The sequence below is a fragment of the Mauremys mutica genome, chromosome 12 (genome assembly GCF_020497125.1).
Source record: "Mauremys mutica isolate MM-2020 ecotype Southern chromosome 12, ASM2049712v1, whole genome shotgun sequence".
NCBI classification, from domain to species: Eukaryota; Metazoa; Chordata; order Testudines; family Geoemydidae; genus Mauremys; species Mauremys mutica.
In genome coordinates, this window is record NC_059083.1 from 5,482,882 (window position 1) to 5,502,064 (window position 19,183).

General features: G+C 50.5%; 1 protein-coding gene across 1 annotated transcript in view; it reads right to left on the bottom strand.

Moving 5' to 3' along the window:
- Positions 1–15,354, bottom strand: part of LOC123345569 (E3 ubiquitin-protein ligase TRIM39-like) — a 25,518-nt gene extending 10,164 nt beyond the window's left edge. The window contains exons 1-3 of the mRNA XM_044982546.1: positions 14,925–15,354; positions 10,853–10,948; positions 167–397 (exon numbers count right to left, since the gene is read on the bottom strand). Coding sequence (XP_044838481.1) covers positions 167–397; positions 10,853–10,948; positions 14,925–15,347 — 750 coding nt within the window. The 5' untranslated portion in view covers positions 15,348–15,354. The remainder of the gene's footprint in view (positions 1–166; positions 398–10,852; positions 10,949–14,924) is intronic.
- Between the last annotated feature and the right edge of the window lie 3,829 nt (positions 15,355–19,183).

Sequence of the window (19,183 nt, forward strand, 5' to 3'; positions counted from 1 at the left end):
GACTTTACTGGACATTTTATTAAGCCCTTAAGGAAAAAAAAATTGTACTTTAGCAATATTGTACTTTATTATGTTCTGACCTTTCACTCCTACACTCCAAAAGTGAAGGGCTAGGAGACTTTCTTGCCCTGTGAAAGGTTCTGGGGTGTTTCTAACACCGTCTCACCTGCAGGAATTCACTCGCTGGCTGCTGGCGCTTCTCCTCCATCTCACTGATCAGGGAACTGAAAGAGGACAGTTCCTCAGATAGTTTGGCAACATACTCAGCCCCCATCTTTTCGATTTCCTTATTCAGCTCTTCCAGCTGGGTCAGCAGGAGTCGCTCTTGTTCCTCCAGAAACTGGCGCAGTTGCTGAAATTCAGCCACAATCTTTTGCCTCCCAGTTTCGAGCTGTTTCTGAAATGAAGAGATAGAAACAGAGAAAGCTCAGGTCAAGAACAGGAACACGAGTGAGTTATGGGACATTTTATAAAGCCTCATGTATGCACGCGGGGTATGTCATTGCAACCCCGTAGAATTTAACTCCTGATATTTTATGGAGAACAAATTCTATTCTCAGTAGACAGATGATTTCCTAATGATTTTCAAGAATCCTATCTTGTATTATTATTAGGATATTCGTTTATCAATGGCATCTAGAAAACCAGATCCTTTAAATAACAGGAAGGACAGCAGGTGTGGGATCCAGAACTGGACAGGCCAGAATTACTTCTGGGGAGCAAACAGTAGAACTCAAACTCAGAAGTGCTCGACTTGAACTGGGGAACAGAGGCTCTCCACAAAATACACCTAGATGAACAGGGCCGTGTTTCTAAAACAGGCTTTAAAAATCAGAGCCCCACCAATTGCTCTGAGGAGTTGTGAATGCACAGTTTAGGATACAAACATTTGGTCACATCATAAATCTCCAATTTTATCCACACAGGGATTCTGAGCACAAACTGGGTGGCTGGCAGGACACCTATTTGCAGGTTCAGATCTGAGTTTGCAGGGCACTTAGAAACGTGCGTGTGACCTGGACAGAAGCCCATCAATTCATGCTCTTTCTGGAGTTCTCTAGCTCCTGATACCCCAGGAGCAAGAAACTTACATCATATTTAGAACCCAGATCTTCTTCACGGCAATGTCCAGCAGCGATATCGCTAGGGCCTGTTCCAAAGCTCACCACAATTGTCATAGGTCTCACCCCCACTTAGAGCTGTTGGGTTCCAATGTGGGGACCTGCACTGGTTTCCCTCTAAACTAAAATCCTAGTTTAGATCTAGTAAGCCTGCCACCACCCAATCAATTACGTGGATTGGGACACAATCCTTCCCCAAAATCCTAGGGGATCCCAAGAGCCCCAAACTCCATGGAGTTCTTACACCCAGGAGAAATAAACCATTCCCCCCTGCTTCCTCCCCCCTCCCTTTTCCTAGGAGAGACACCGGGATCTAACTACAGAGGGATACCTCCCCCTCCTCTTTCCCTGAGAATCCACCCAAGGAAAGACCAACCAAGTCCTTAATAGAAAAGAATTTATTAAAGAATAAAAAAGAAAAGTCACTGTCTCTGTAACCAAGATGGAACAATACAGGGTCTAAACTTATCAATCTCTGGAGAGAATTCTCCCTCCCCCTTTCTCAGTAAAAGCAATCACAGTACAGACTTAAAGAAATTCTATAGCAAAACACAGAATTGCAAATACAGAAATAAAAGTATAAGAATACTAGTTCCTTGCTAATACTCACTAGCTTGAATAGAAGAATTTGTTGCAGAAACCTGGGAGGACTTGATTAAGATGTCTGGACTCTCTTAATACCCAAGAGAGACTCTCCAAGAAAAACAAAGAACAGGGAAAAAAAAAAAAACCTCCAGAGGGATTTGAAAATATCTTGTCCCTGATTGGTCCTCTGGTCAGGTGTCCACAGGTACTGCTTGTTAACCCTTTACAGGTAGACAAAAACCTTAACCCTTAACTAACTGTTTATGACACGCTCCCCAAATCACCAACAGTGGGAACCACTGGTGGTGATTTCCTCCTAGAACTGTAAAATAAACAGATTACTGAAACACAGGTAGTATTACATATACTACTAAGCATGTAAACATGCGAAGAACACTTTTTAACTACTTGATTCTGGGAAACTTTCACGAGAGAGTGCATCAGCAACTTTGTTGGAAGCTCCTGAAATGTGTTGAATTTCAAAGTCAAAGTCTTGGAGAGCTAAGCTCCAGCGGAGAAGTTTCTTGTTGTTTCCCTTGTTAGTATGAAGCCACTTTAGCGCAGCATGGTCAGTTTGTAGCTGGAACCGCCGTCCCCAAACGTATGGTCGTAGCTTTTCCAGGTCATACACAATGGCGTAACATTCTTTTTCACTGATGGACCAGTGGCTTTCCCTCTCAGACAGTTTCTTGCTGAGAAACACAACAGGATGGAAGTTGTGATCCCGTCCTTCCTGCATTAGAACTGCTCCTACCCCACGTTCAGATGCATCGGTGGTTACTAGGAAGGGTTTGTCAAAGTCCGGGGCCCTTAACACAGGGTCAGACATGAGTGTCGCCTTAAGCTGGGTAAAGGCTTTCTGACACTCATCAGTCCACTTAACTGCATTTGGCTGGGTTTTTCTGGTTAGATCAGTTAGTGGGGCAGCGATTTGGCTGTAGTGTGGTACAAATCGCCTGTAATATCCGGCCAAGCCTAAGAAGGATTGGACCTGTTTCTTTGACCGTGGGACAGGCCAGTTTTGGATAGCCTCCACCTTGGCCTGTAGGGGGTTAATGGTCCCTCGACCCACCTGGTACCCTAGGTAGGTCACTCTGTTTTGGCCTATTTGACACTTTTTGGCCTTAACAGTTAGTCCTGCCTGCCTGATGCGCTTAAAGACCGTTTCCAGGTGTTCCAGGTGTTCGGGCCATGAATCCGAAAAAATGGCCACATCATCGAGGTCGGCAACTGCACAGTCTCCCAATCCTGCTAGTAGACCATCTACCAGCCTTTGGAAGGTGGCGGGTGCATTCCGCAGTCCGAACGGAAGCACATTAAATTCATACACCCCTGCATGGGTGATGAAGGCAGATTTTTCCTTGGCGGGTTCATCTAGTGGTACTTGCCAGTACCCCTTGGTTAAATCTATTGTGGAGATGAACTGGGCACGTCCCAATTTTTCCAAGAGCTCATCGGTGCGCGGCATTGGGTAGTTGTCAGGGCGGGTTACCGCATTAAGCTTTCGGTAGTCCACGCAAAAGCGTATTTCCCCATCTGGTTTGGGAACTAGAACCACTGGAGATGCCCATGCACTGGTAGAAGGGCAGATGATACCCATCTCCAGCATGTTGTCAATCTCCCGTTTTATAGCAACTTGGGCATGAGGTGACACCCGGTAGGGTGGGGTTCTAATCGGGTGAGCATTACCTGTGTCAATGGTGTGGTACGTTTGCTCAGTCCGTCCTGGGTTGGCTGAGAACAAAGGGCCAAAGAGAGTGCACAGCTCCTTGATCTGTTGCCGCTGTAGACGTCCCAGGGTTGTGGAGAGGGTCACCTCTTCCACACCACCATTTCGTTTTCTTTCGTAGTAGACACCTTCAGGCCACTCAGCGTCATCTCCTCTCTGGGCTGTAAACTGACAGACCTGGAATTCTCTGGGGTAAAAGGGCTTTAAAGAGTTAACATGGTACACGTTAGGTTTTAAGGAGGAATTAGGAAATGCAATGAGGTAGTTAACAGCTCCCAGGCGCTCCTGGACCGTGAATGGTCCTTCCCATGACGCTTCCATCTTATGGGCCTGTAGCGCCTTCAAGACCATGACCTGGTCTCCTATCCTGAAGGACCGCTCTCTGGTATGTCTATCATACCAGACCTTTTGCTCTGCTTGAGCATCCTTTAGGTTTTCTTTAGCAAGGGTCAAAGAGTGTCGGAGGGTGTTTTGTAGGTTGCTAACAAAGTCCAGAATGTTAGTTCCTGGAGAAGGCATAAACCCCTCCCATTGTTGCTTCACCAACTGTAATGGCCCCTTAACCTCATGGCCATACACAAGCTCAAATGGTGAGAATCCTAAACTGGGATGTGGTACAGCCCTGTAGGCAAACAGCAACTGCTGCAACACTAGATCCCAATTATTGGAGTGTTCATTTACGAATTTACGGATCATGGCCCCCAAAGTCCCATTAAACCTCTCCACCAGGCCATTGGTTTGGTGGTGGTATGGGGTGGCAACCAAGTGATGCACCCCATGAGCTTCCCACAGGTCTTTCATGGTCCCTGACAGGAAATTTGTTCCAGAATCTGTAAGAATGTCGGAGGGCCAACCCACCCTGGTAAAAATGTCAGTTAAGGCCTGGCACACAGTTTTAGCCCTGGTGTTGCCTAGAGCTACTGCTTCCGGCCATCTGGTAGCAAAGTCCACGAAAGTCAGTATGTACTGCTTTCCTCTGGGGGTCTTCTTTGGGAAAGGACCCATAATATCCACAGCTACTCGCTGAAATGGGACCTCAATTATGGGAAGTGGCTGGAGAGGGGCCTTGACCTGGTCTTGAGGCTTTCCCACCTTTTGGCACACCTCACAAGACCGGACATACTTGGCAACGTCCTTGCCCATCCCCTCCCAGTCGAAGGACCTTCCCAACCTGTCTTTGCTTCGGTTCACCCCAGAATGGCCACTGGGATGATCATGGGCTAAGCTTAAGAGCTTTTCCCGGTACTTAGTTGGAACCACCAACCGTTTCTGAGGATGCCAGCCTTCCTGGTGTCCACCAGAAAGAAGTTCTTTATATAAAAGTCCTTGTTCTACAACAAACCGGGATCGGTTAGAAGAGCTGAGAGGCGGTGGGTTGCTCCGTGCCGCCGCCCAAGCTTTCTTAAGGCTGTCATCTGCTTCCTGTTCAGTCTGGAACTGTTCCCTTGAGGCTGGAGACACCAGTTCCTCCATAGACTGTGGACTTGGGCTTGATCCCTCAGGAAGCGATGTAGGTGAAGAGGTTGTTTCTGTTGACTGTGAACCGCTCTCCGCTGGTGCACTAGGTGATATTTCAGGCTCTGGCTGAGCCTCTTGGGTAGGGTTGTCTGCTGTTTCTGCCAGTTCAGGCTCGTTGGTGCCCTCTGGCGGTGGAGTTGCAAGTGCTGGCGCTGATTCTGCCGCTGGTTGCTCTACCAGTTCCGGTCCTGGGACTGGATGTACTATGACTGTTGTAGTTGTTGGCATGGGATCCGGTTCCACCACCTCTGTCTGGGTCTCTGGTAACACAGACGGGGTCTTGGTGGATGGCTCAGGAACAGGGTTGGGTCCAGCAGCTCGTCTGGCTTGGCTGCGTGTAACCACACCCATTTTGTTGGGATGCTCAACATGGGTGGCCAAGTCTTCCCCTAGTAGCATGGGGATAGAATAATTGTCATAGACAGCAAAAGTCCACTTTCCTGACCAGCCCTTGTACTGGACAGGCAATTCATCTGTAGGTAAGCTTACCGATTTTGACAGGAATGGAGAAATTTTTATTTTGACCTCTGGGTTGATGAATTTTGGGTCCACGAAGGCTCGGTGGATAGCTGACACGTGCTCCAGTGTCTCTCCATGCGATAACCTCCTTTCCGTCCACTCTCAAAGTTTCCCTACGGTGGGAGGGTATTTGAGAGACATCTAGGTCTGGGTTTCTCTGGTGTGAAGGTGCAAGGAGTTGCACTCGGGTTAGGTTCTTTGGGCATTTGGCTTTGATATGCCCCAGTTCATTACATTTAAAACATCGCCCAGTTGACGGGTCACTGGGCCGATGAGGAATACTGGAGACTGGTGAGGTAGAAGAAGAAGTAGGTTGTGGCTGTCCTTGGGTTGTAGGTGTGGGCTTGATTGGTCCTCGATGGTAGGGTTTAGTGTCGGTGTGTACCCTGTGGGATTCGCTCCCCTTGACAGTAGTTTTCTTGTTCTCTGTAACTGCCATCCATTTGGCTCCAATCTCCCCTGCCTCGGTGAGATTTTTTGGTTTTCCATCTTGTATGTAGCGTGTAATGTCCTCAGGAACACCATCCAAGAACTGCTCCATCATTATCAGGAGGTTTAGGTCGTCTATGGATTTAACATTGGCTCCTGATAACCAGGAAAAATAATGCTTTTCAAGGTAGGAGGCGTGTTTTGGAAATGACACCTCTGGTTTCCATTTCTGGGCTCTGAAACGCTGACGGGCGTGATCAGGGGTTATGCCCATTCTGTATCTGGCCTTGGTTAGAAACAGTCTATAGTCGTTCATTTTGTCCCTAGGCATTTCAGTTGCCACCAGTAATAATTCTCCGCAGAGCTGTGACCTCAGCTCTACCATGAATTGGTCTTCAGGGATCTTGTACCCAATGCAGACCCTTTCAAAGTTTTCTAAGAAGGCCTCAACGTCATCACCTGTCCTGTAGGCGGGACATTTTTTCCCGAGAAGGTTGATCAGTAGTTGGAAGAGGGGTTGGATTAGTTGGATCCTGCTGCTTAGTCTTTGCTAATTCCAGGTCTTTGTCTTTTAACTCCATTTGTCTCTTGTGGTCAGCCTCTCTGGCTTGAAGTATCTCCAGCTCCCTCTTGTGGTTAGCTTTGTCCCTGGCCATTTCTGCAGTAAGTATTTCTATCCTTCTTTGATGTTCTTTGTCTTTTTCTTCAGACTCCAGCCTGGCCAAGTCGAGTTTATCAACTGTTTCACTGTGACTCATGTTTGTGTGCCTTTTGGTGTTGGCCACACCCCTCTGCAGTCAGTGAACTGTCTATGTTGCTTGACAGTCCCTAACCCTGCCTATCACTGACTAAAGAAAGAGAAATCAATCCCTTGTATTGCAAATTGTGGTCTGCGAATGTACTGCTTTGTACTGAGAAAGAGGAGCAAAAAAAAAAATTCTCTGTCCCTCCCTCTCCCTGAGCTGCTGTACTCAGTAGCCCAGCTGAAAGGCTGCTGCTAACAATACCTGCGAGAAAAGTCTGGTCTATTTCCCTCAGGGATCTGTGTTCTCCTGCCTCCTGAGCATTTCAAAAGACCCAGGAAAAAAAAAAATCTGGCTTGAGGTTTCCTCTCTCCCCCCCCCAAACCTGTTTTTCCCGCTGGACGGGAATCAGCTCTGACGAGCACTTTCCCCCCCACCTAGGGAATCCTGAGTGGTACCTCGTATCACAATGGAAGGAAGCACCTCTCAGCAGGAGGGCTTTGTAACAGAAAGCCCTGCAAAAAACTGAAAATCCTTCTAACCCTGAAACTGCCTCAGAGTGCCTTTGGTAGAAAAGCCGTGCCTCTCTCTCTGGGTCCGGAAGACCGCTGCCACCATGTCATAGGTCTCACCCCCACTTAGAGCTGTTGGGTTCCAATGTGGGGACCTGCACTAGTTTCCCTCTAAACTAAAATCCTAGTTTAGATCTAGTAAGCCTGCCACCACCCAATCAATTACGTGGATTGGGACACAATCCTTCCCCAAAATCCTAGGGGATCCCAAGAGCCCCAAATCCATGGAGTTCTTATACCCAGGAGAAATAAACCATTCCCCCCTGCTTCCTCCCCCATCCCTTTTCCTAGGAGAGACACCGGGATCTAACTACAGAGGGATACCTCCCCCTCCTCTTTCCCTGAGAATCCACCCAAGGAAAGACCAACCAAGTCCTTAATAGAAAAGAATTTATTAAAGAATAAAAAAGAAAAGTCACTGTCTCTGTAACCAAGATGGAACAATACAGGGTCTAAACTTATCAATCTCTGGAGAGAATTCTCCCTCCCCCTTTCTCAGTAAAAGCAATATCAGTACAGACTTAAAGAAATTCTATAGCAAAACACAGAATTGCAAATACAGAAATAAAAGTATAAGAATACTAGTTCCTTGCTAATACTCACTAGCTTGAATAGAAGAATTTGTTGCAGAAACCTGGGAGGACTTGATTAAGATGTCTGGACTCTCTTAATACCCAAGAGAGACTCTCTAAGAAAACAAAGAACTGGGGAAAAAAACAACCTCCACAGGGATTTGAAAATATCTTGTCCCTCATTGGTCCTCTGGTCAGGTGTCTACAGGTACTGCTTGTTAACCCTTTACAGGTAGACAAAAACCTTAACCCTTAACTAACTGTTTATGACAACAATCAATGACTTCAGTAGGGTTTGGTGAGGTATTAAGTGACCAGCCTTCTCCGGGGCAGCAGATTTCTATAGCGGCTGCCCTCACTATTCTGTTGTGGTTATTGTTCGAGGGCTTTCCGTTAACCCTCCCCTGGTTCGTCTCACGCAGACAGAAAACAGGAGACCAAAAGTCCAAAGCGCAGGCAATGCGATGTTTGCTGGGGTTAGTTCCAAGCAAGAATATCCAGAGCGCTACACGCCAGCAGAGCCTTCACCCCGCGGCCCCCTGCCCAGACGCCGCAGAGCCTCCACCCCGCGGCCCCCTGTGACATTATTGACAGAATCTATAACCGTATAGATCATTGTTGCAACCAAAGTCCTGTAGTGGCACCAAATCTTGTACAAAGGTGTTTAAGACACGGTTCTGGTTTGCTGGTTAGGATTATGCTGGCTGTATGTGTGTATCGGTTTGTAGTTGAAGTTATGAATATTGGATCTGTACTGTCTGTATTTCAAACTTATGCTCTGCTTCTGGGTGACACCCCAGACAACTTGGTGTCAGCTCTGCCTAGCCTGCTTGATGGCCCTTTAAGGACCATCAGCTGTACAACTGACCCATGGAGGGAAGGCAGACACGCCTTGTGACTCAGCAAGGCAGGCAGGGACCTGCCTATGGACAGAACTCTGCGGTTTTTCCAGGCCATGGGATGGACAGCTTGTCCTTGGGACAAAGAAAGCAGAGACCACATGGCAAGAGAGACTACAAAAAGCTGCTGCAGCTCCTCCATCTGGTCTTCAGTCCTGCTTCTTGCCTCTGGAGGGACTTTGCTACAAACAGAAGCTCTCACAAAGGACTAAATGACCCATCCCAGCTGGGGATGTTCCAGAGACTTGATTTGAACCTGCAGTTTGTTCCATCACTGCTACAAGCCTGAACCAAGAACTTTACTATCACTGTATGTAATTGATTCCATGTAATCAATTCTAGCTCTCCTATCTTTTTCCTTTTATGAATAAACCTTTAGATTGGCAACAGCGTGATTTGTGGGTAAGGTCTGATTTGTATATTGACCTGGGGCTGGGGCTTGGTCCTTTAGGATCGTGAGAACCGTTTTCTTTTATTGGGGTGTTGGTTTTCATAACCGTTCATCCCCAGGACGAGTGGCACTGGTGGTGATACTGGGAGACTGGAGTGTCTAAGGGAATTGCCTGTGTAATTTGTGGTTAGCCAGTGCGGTGAAACCGAAGTCCTCTCTGGCTGGCTGGTTTGGTGCCTTAGAGGTGGAAAAACCCCAGCCTTGGGCTGTAATTGCCCTGCTCTAAACAATTTGTCCTGAATTGTCACTCTCAGTTGGGTCCCGCCAGAACCAGCATCGTTACACCCCCTTCCCAGCTCCGACACCACAGAGCCTTGCCTGTGTCCCCGTTCCCTCCTTCTTAGCAGGTCCAAATATACCTGCAGTGCGCACCCCTAGTCACACCCCTTACAACTTAGGATCCTGTTCCGTTCTGGAGGGTCGGGAGTCTGGGGGCCTCATCCCACCTCCTCTGTATCCCACAGGAGGGGTGAGGAGTGAGGTTGTGTCCTGGCCAAGGCCAGACTTTTCTTTGGCTTTTAGTGTTTCTTACGCCTCTCCCCATTCTCCTTTGCTCCTCCTAACTGGTTGCTTGACCTTGGCTTGAGAGAGGAGCCAGGCAGCCATCCAATGTGTGTCCTCATATATACAAAAATTATTAAAGGTCATGTTAAAAACACTTATATAATACATAGGTTGGGGAAAGAGTGTCTGTACATCTGGGTATAGTGCTTAGATTATCCACAAATATAGTTTTAAAAAGTCACTTTACTTTTTCTAACAAACCCATCTGGCCAGGCAGAAGCAGCACACCGTGTCTTTGTTCTTCACACATATTAGTAAGGATGTCAGAGCATCAAAAGTCAAACCCAAAATTTGATCTCAGGTTAACAAACAGGATTATATGCTAACAGTTATACCTGTTGAAAGTAAAGCCAAAGAATGGGGGAGAATTTGCAAAAAAATTTGAAATTTCAAAGTTGTTTCCATTTTTCAGTGTTCAAAATGGGACTTTTAATTTGTTTGAAAAATATCATGAAATAACTTGAAAAAAATTCACATTTCCCCTTTTTTCTAAATGTAGGAAAATAATGTTCATTTCCTCCACCACCCCACTGTTCCTTTTATTCCATTCTCTCTGGAACTCTTCAAAAGTTCTCCCATTTTAGAAAAATTGGCAAAAAGGAAAATCTGGGAGAAAAAAACTGGAAACTACTCATGTTATTGTATAAGTGGCAAAAGGGATAAAAAACATTTGAAATTTACAAAAAAAATTCAGCTTTGTAAAACCCAAAATGAAACCTTCAGTTTGAAATGAAAATAGACATTTTTGTTCATTCTGAAATTTCCTGTCAAAAAACTTTATTTGCAAAAGACATTTTCCCATGGAAAAAAAGTTTTTTTCTACTAAATCCCATTTTCCTACAGGACATTTTTCTGCTTGAATTTCGACCAGCTCTAGCTGAAAGACTAAAGGAGAAACTACTGTTAGCTAGACAAGTTACATTCACATTATCAATGGAAATATTTGGATTATTAAACCTCTTTCCTTAATGCTCCATTTTCCTGTTTATATTGAATTATAGCAGAACAGTTTTTCTTTACAAGGAGAATAAATAAGCAATAATCTTTCATGGAAGGGAAGAGGTTTCTCACTGTTCTTCTTCCGTTAGACTAAGCAGAGTATCAATAACGTCCCAGTGCACATTTGCCTCTGAGTAAGAACGGCACCTACCAGTAGTTCCTGGCTTGTATTTTCCCCACTCGATTTACACGACAGAATCTCGTCTCTCTCTTTTTTCAAACTCTCCAAATGTCTCTGAATTTGTTCCTAACAAAAGAAAAACGGGTTTAGTTTCGGTTGCTAATGTCAGGGTGTCCCCCTCCCCCCTGCTCCTGCACCCTACTTACCCCTTCTCCATATAGAGAAGGGAGGGGGCCAGGGCCGGCTCTAGGTTTTTTGCTGCCCCAAGCAAAAAAAATTTTGGCTGCCCACCCCCAGACATGAGCCCCCCCCCCGCCCACCAGTACCCCCCACTCACACCCCCTGTTGCCCCAGCACTGGGCTCCCCCCCAAATGTGGGATCCGCTACCAGCACACTGCAGCCGAGCCCTGGCCCAGCTGCGACTCTGTCCCCATGCGGGTGGAGCTGCTGGGCGGCGCGGAGCAGGGGTACTTCCAGGTGGCGGCGCGGCTACAGGGTGGTGCAAAGAACACGGCCCCCTCCCTGGGCTTCGCAGCACTGCTGGTGGCCAAGGTGGATCAGTTCGCGCTCACCGCCCTCACCCACGACATGCTGGCGGCCGAGGACCTGGAGAGCCCCCTGGACCTGCTGCTCTTCAGCCTCACGGTGCCCTGGCCCAGCCCTGGCAGGAGGGAAGGGGAGGATCTCCGGCTGGGGGGGTACCTGCTCAGCACCGACGAACCCAGCCGGCCGCTCACCTCCTCACACACTCCAGGAGCCCCTCGCCACCATCGCAGCCCGGGCTCGGCTCCAGGGGACCCTGTTTCCCTCCCTCCCCGGCTCCTCACACACACTGGGTAGGGCCGCCCAGAGGATTCAGGGCAAAACAATTTTGGGGGCCCCTTTCATAAAAAAAAGTTGCAATACTATAGTAACATGTATTTGGAAATGTAAAAAATAACTAGTGAAAATTAATTTGTAATAATTTGAAAATACACCAAATACATTATTTAAAAACATTAAATGCTTTACTGGTCTGTCTACATTTGCAATTACATAATGGGCTGTTGCTGGGTGATGGTTGGTGCCAATGGGCTGTCACTGCCTGGAGGTGGTGCTGCTGTTGCCCAGGGCTGGGTGGGGAGCTGGGCTCTGGGGGGTGCCCGGCTCACAGGGGCTGGGCTCAGGACTGTGAGGAGATGGGGTCAGAGGTTGTCTGGCTCAGAGGGGCTCGCCTCAGAGCAGCTGGGCTCAGAGCTGGGGGTCAGGGCAGTGGGGGATGGGGTCGGGGATGCCCGGATCAGAGGGGCTGGGCTCAGAGCTGGGGGTCAGGGCTGTGGGGGGAATGGGGTCAGGGAGGTGTCCGGATCAGAAGGGCTGGGCTCGGAGCTGGGGGTCAGGGCTGTGGGGGGAATGGGGTGAGGGGGGTGTCCGGATCAGAGGGGCTGGGCTCGGAGCTGGGGGTCAGGGCTGTGGGGGGAATGGGGTGAGGGGGGTGTCCGGATCAGAGGGGCTGGGCTCAGAGCTGGGGGTCAGGGCTGTGGGGGGAATGGGGTCAGGGGGTGCCCAGCTTAGAGGGGCTGGGCTCAGAGCTGGGGGTCAGGGTACTGGGGGATGGGGTCGGGGGTGCCCAGCTCAGAGGGGCTGGGCTCAGAGCTGGGGGTCAGGGCTGTGGGGGGAATGGGGTCAGGGAGGAGTCCGGATCAGAAGGGCTGGGCTCGGAGCTGGGGGTCAGAGCTGTGGGGGGAATGGGGTGAGGGGGGTGCCCAGCTCAGAGGGGCTGGGCTCGGAGCTGGGGGTCAGGGCTGTGGGGGGAATGGGGTCAGGGAGGAGTCCGGATCAGAGGGGCTAGGCTCGGGGCTGGGCTTGGAGCTGGGGGTCAGGGCTGTGAAGGGAATGGGGTGAGGGGGGTGTCTGGATCAGAGGGGCTGGACTCGGAGCTGGGAGTCAGGGCTGTGGGGGGAATGGGGTGGGGGGGTGTCTGGATCAGAGGGGCTGGGCTCAGAGCTGGGGGTCAGGGCTGGGCCTGGGGGGTAATGGGGTCAGGGGGTGCCTGACAAACACCTCCCTGAGACCCCCCCAATCCAACCCCCCTTCCCTGGCCCCTGACCGCCCCCCCCCACAGAACCTGTGCCCCCTCCCTGCCCCCTGAGTGTCCCCGGGACTCCCTGCCCCTTAGCCACCCCCCGGCTGCTCACCGCGCAGCAGCCGCATGGCTCCGGAGGGGGCTGAGCTCTTCCCCGCTCAGAGCCACGTGGGGAGGGGGCGGGGCCGCAAGCTCCAGGCTGAGCTCAGCTGCCTCCCCTCGGCCCGGAGCTTGTAGCCCCGCCCCCTGACCACGTGGCTCTGAGCGGGGCGGGGCCCCGCCCCGCCCCCCCCCCCAGCCAAGCTGCTGCCGGGCTGTTTAGGCCCTGGGGAACAAGCGGAGGAGGAGCGGCCCGTCTTCTGCAGCCAGGCGGGGCCGCGCTACCGGTAAGGGGCCATCCCTCTCCCCCAAGCGGAGCCGGTAGCGCGGCCCTGCCCGGCTGCAGGGGACGGGCTGCTCCCCAGCCTTTTGCCGCCCCCTATATTTTGCCGCCCTAGGCACCAGCTTGTTTTGCTGGTGCCTAGAGCCGCCCCTGGAGGGGGCACAGATGGAGAGACAGAGAGATCTTGGGGCAGCAGCTGCTGTCTCAACTTCCTGACCCCTTAAAAAGACAATGCACTTAGAGTGGGTCAGCTTACTTAAAGGGGCAGTGTGTATCTCTCTCTCTCTCCCCCACACCCAAGGTGTGTGTCTGTCTGCTATGCTGTCTCACCTCCCTCCTGTTCGTGCTGCCTTGTGTGAGAGGCTACATTAACAACAATGGCTCAGCCGAGTGCTAGTTCATCATTTAGCAGCAAGGCATTCCCTGGGAAATATCCCACCCTCTTCCACCCTTTAACTTCACCTCAACCAAGCTTCACAATCATCATAGCTGTGAACACTATTAAATTGTTTGTTTAAAATGTACACTGTGTGTGTATATCTATATAACATATAGTTTTTTGTCTCCCTAGAACCTAACCCCTGCATTTACATTAATTCTTACGGGGAAATTGGATTTGCTTAACATCCTTCCACTTAAAGTAGTATTTTTCAGGAATGTAACTACAAAGTCAAGGGAGGAATTACTGTACTTACTTATACATATTTCCAGTGAGTATTTATTATTACAGTATAAATTTAATAGCACAATGACACACATCTGCACAATAACAAAGGTAAAGGATGCAGGGCTAAGAGGGAATTCCAGCAGCAGCCACAGTGACAAGGGAGGCTTTGTTTCCGATGGGGGAAGATGTAAAATGTTTCACTGAATCAAGTCTCCTGCAGCACCTCAGTAGCTTACATCGGACAGAGAGGAGCTGTGGTGACTAGGCATTGGGATGCCTGCGCCTTTAATAACCCAGCCCAGAGAAGCCCGTGCTGAGAGGCACTGTCCTGTCAGAGAGGAAATAAAAAAGCCCCTCTGCCCCCCTCCCTAGTTTTGCAAACACGGGTGTCTCAGTGCACTGGGGTAACTGTTACCCCCTCTGCCCCTGCCTGTGCCAGGGGTTTGCCCTTTGTCACCCTCTGGCAGCGCCTCACCCCTGGGCTTAACTCTGGCTCCTTCCTGATTCTGCCCTTCAGCCCCTATCCTGCCCCCGCCTCCAGCTGCTTGACACCCTCCCCCCACCAGTCAGTTTCCACCCCCTGCTCAGACCCTGGCCGCCCCCCCTCCCCCGCTCTGATTGCCAGCTTTGCCCCTTTTTTAAGGGCAGGGGCTTCAGCAGATGTTACTGAGCATACGTCATTGCTCAGTGCCACCCTAGAGTAGCAAATTAGAACAAAACGTGGTTTTTCAGAGATTACAGGGGCGGGGGTCTAGCCATGGGCCAGCAGCCTCACGCGGGGGGGGGGGGGGGCGGGGGAAGGAGCGGGTTCGGGGGACCAGCTGGGGGGCCCCTTTTTCTCTTTGGGAAATACAGTCACCCGAACTGTGGGGTGACACTAAATGATCGTTGTTTGGCTTGGGGAGACGGTGGGAGTGGGCGGGGGAGCGGGATCTTTTCCATCCCTGATTTCCATGATGTGAAACCAACATTTGCAGAATTTCCTACCTGGAAACCCTGCGATGCCTCCTCGATGGGCACCGCGGGGTGAGACCCGTGCGCCTGGGACGCTCTGCAAATCACGCAGATCGGCGTGTGATCCTCTACACAAAACAGGTTCAAACGCTCCCCGTGCAGCTCACACACCCTGTCACCTGCCCAGCTTCCCCGCGGCTGGACACTCCGCTGCTCGATTAATAAATCCGCCGCGTTCCTCAGCTGCCGGTTGGGCCGCAGCCGGATCTCGGGACTCTCCGCCCGGCACAGCGGGCAGGGGAAGCGGTCCCGGAATTGCTCCCAGCACCGCGTGATGCAGCCCCGGCAGAAGTTGTGCCCGCAGTGGATGATCACCGGGTTGTTTAAATAATCCCCGCAGAGCGAGCAAATACATTGAGCCCGGAGACCTTCCAGGGCGTCCTGAGCCGCAGCCATGCCATGGCCGGGCGAGACGCTTTCGGTTTAGGCTTCTCGGGAGAGACGCCGCCTCCCTGGTCACGTTTCTGACACTCTCAGCCCTGCGCTACATGGGGCCGGGCGGGTGTCAATCTAAGACACGCAGCCTCCACTTCCGCCTCTCGCTGGGGGCAGTTCCGGAGCAGTCCACGACAGAGCGTTCGGGGATCGATTTATCCGCGTCTACACTAGACGCGATAAATCGATCCCTGATAGCTCGATCACTCCCCAGCCTGCAGAGTTCAACTTGGGTGACAAGGGTTTTGCCTGAGCACTGGGTTGGAAGGAAAAGACTAGGGGTTTGGCTACACTGGCGCTTTACAGCGCCACAACTTTCTTGCTCAGGGGTGTGAAAAAACACCCTCCTGAGCGCAGCAAGTTACAGCTGCAAAGCACCAGTGTAAATAGCGCGGCTCCCAGTGCTGTAAGCTAATCCCCTCGGGGAGGTGGAGTACCTGCAGCGCTGGGAGAGCTCACTCCCAGCACTGGCGCCACAACCACACTCGCACTTCAAAGCACTCCCGCGGGAATACTCCCGCAGCAGCGCTGTACAGCTCTAGAAAAGGACAGTAGAAGGTGTATAAAGTACTGAAATAATGTATGATCAACCTGCTGGCTCATTGGTACTCCCCTTTCCCAGAACCAGCTGTGCCCACTGGTTCCGAGAGCAGGCGAGAGACCCAGCCAGCATCGAACCCAGTGGTTCTCCATCAGGGGCACGTGGGGTACCCCTAGGGGAACACAGGGGTCTTCTGGAGGTACATCAACTCATCTAGCGTTTTGCTCATTTTACAACAGGCGAAGTCAGTACAAGCTAAAATTTCATATAATGGCTTGTTTATACTGCTCTCTATACTATCTGCTGAAGTGTATATACAATATTTATATCCCAATTGATTTATTCTATAATTAGATGGTAAAATGAGAATGTAAGCAATTTATTTCTGTAACAGTATTGCTGTGACACTTTTGTATTTTTATGTCTGATTTTGTAAGCCAGTAGTTTTTAAGTGAGGTGAAACTTGGGGGGATGTAAGACAAATCAGACTCCTGAAAGGGGGACAGTCATCTGGAAAACCATGGCAGTATTGCCAATGCCAAATGTTCAAAAATGGTGAGTCAGACTCACCAGAAATCATGAGATTGGCTTTAAAATCATGAGATTAGGTAAAAATAATGGCTTTGGTGTTCTTTTTATTCGTCTTCTGCTTTTTGAGCATTTAGGGTGCACCAGGGTCACATTTTGAAGCTTTCTATGCAGCCATAAGAGCTAGAAACTTATTTTTTCTTTAAGAGTGAAGGCTGAAATCATCACATACCCACTTGACTCCAGGAGCTGGGGCTTGAAGGAAAACAATTATTATCATGAGACTCGTGACAAAATCGGGAGAGTTGCCAAAAGTGGTGCAGTTTGTTACCCTGAAACTATTTATGATTTTGACTTGATTGGGTTCAGCCAGGGAAAATTTTTTCCAGCGCCACCAAGAATGCATCTGTATATCTGTGTCTTTAACCCTGTGGTTGGGACACTTGGCTGTGAGGTGGGGGAAACCATGGTTAAATCCCAACTCTGAAGCAGGGACTTGAATTCAAATCTTCCCCCCACCAGACTCCTGATTTCTCCTGCTGAAGCTCTTCCATGTCATAGAAAAACTTAACTATTTGTAAGCGGGGCAATGGTCCCGCTATTGTGGGGAACTTTCCTGGCTTCTGTGCTACCCCGGTGAAGTGGGCTAGCAAAAGGATCTGAGTCCTCGCTCCCACTTCCTTTACCCAGAGGCCTCGCTGCCCTTGAGGACTCTCCTGTTTGGCAGAGTTCTCGTAGCCCCAACAAGACTGGGCCCAGGATTCCTGGGGGGCTCAACCCCCAACCCTGCTGTGGCCACCTAGGACAGGGGCTAAGGTGTCCCCACTCCGGGGTACCCTCTCTGCACTGGGCACCTCCCTGACCCACTGATTATTCCAGACAATTTAAAGCAAATACAAGTTGTTTACTTAACAATCAATTTAAAGAAAAGAATAAAAATAAATGGGAACGGTTACAGGGAAACACATCACCCTGCTCTGCGGCAGGGAACATTACAAACAGTGTCTCTGGACATCAAGGCACTTTGCAGTCTGTTCCTTGTAGGCCCCAGGCCTCCTTCTCAGGCCCTGGCTGTGCTGCAGGGATGCTGTGGGTGGGACACTTGAAATGGTGGTGACCACACACCTCCGGGCTTTGGGTGGTGGGATCCTTCTTCCCAGTGCCAGCCTCCCGGCAGGTTAAGATCCCCCTCCCAGCCTGGCCTGCATGGACCCTTGGCTGGAGTGTCTTTCTGCGCTGGGCCCTTTTACCAAGGTTCCCCCCTTGGCTGGCCCCAGTTGCTCACCACACTCTGGCTCTCTGGCTGCAGCTCTGCTCCCAGCACAGGATCTGCTCCCCTGGGCTGTGCCTCTGGCTCTCTGGCTGCAGCTCCGCTCCCAGCACAGGATCTGCTCTCCCTGGGATGTGCCTCTGGCTCTCTGGCTGCAGCTCTGCTCCCAGCACAGGATCTGCTCTCTCTGGGCTGTGCCTCTGGCTCTCTGGCTGCAGCTCTGCTCCCAGCACAGGATCTGCTCTCTCTGCGCTGTGCCTCTGGCTCTCTGGCTGCAGCTCCACTCCCAGCACGGGGTCTGCTCTCTCTGCGCTGTGCCTCTGGCTCTCTGGCTGCAGCTCCGCTCCCAGCACAGGATCTGCTCTCCCTGGGTTGTGCCTCTGGCTCTCTGGCTGCAGCTCCGCTCCCAGCACAGGATCTGCTCTCCCTGGGATGTGCCTCTGGCTCTCTGGCTGCAGCTCCACTCCCAGCACAGGATCTGCTCTCTCTGGGCTGGGCCTCTGGCTCTCTGGCTGCAGCTCTGGCCCCTCTGGATCTGGCCTGGCTCTGTTCTCCAGCTCAGCTTGGGCCCCTGCTTCCTCCTTAGCTCGGCCCCACTCCGTCTGACCCAGGCACATTCCTGCTCACACACGGAGGACGGGACCCACACTGGCCTTCTGTCTCCCTGATTAGCCGGCCTGCCCTGTCAATCAGGCTGACCTGGAGCATTGGCCTCTTGCCATTGTTCCTGGGGACTGTCAGTCTCAGGGTCCTGATTTGCCATCGATCCCTCCCCTTTTAGTGCTGGGAGCTAGCAGCCAAAACACCCCCACTGAATGTTAGTAAGGGGGCAACAGTCCCCTTACATATTCATTGGGCCAGAGAGAAGGACTCCACAGCCTGGGGAATGGGATGATCATTGGCACTCATCTGGGTGGTAGGAGCTGTGCATTCAATCTGCTCTTTGCCTGATTCCGAGGAGGGATCTCAAGGCATATCTCCTACCTCCTGCATGAGTGCTTTAATCATTTAAATCATTCGCTTTCTCTGGCTCAATGAATATGTAAGTGACAAGTGAGCTAAAGGTTAACACACCCACCCATGAAGTTTGCTGGTCTGAAATGAGCTTCTCCACTTTGTGTACACATTCCAAAGATTTTCTGAACCAAACCAAATATTCCCCCTGATTTTTCGATTTGCTGGCCGAATGGAAAAATCAATCATTCACCCAGCACTACTAACGGATAGAGTTTCAAACTAGAGTCTTATGCTTAGCTCATCTGCAACACTTATTCCAAACTACTTCCAGATATCCAAAAGGCTATGTCATAGAGGCACTCTGCGGTGTAAACTAGCTAGTGTCCTATTAACCATGTCAAATTAAACAAAACTGTAGGGGACACTTGGATATAATTAATAAGGCAACAGTGAATAACAATTACAGTAAAAAACAAGCTGGACATTTTTAGTAATGAAATG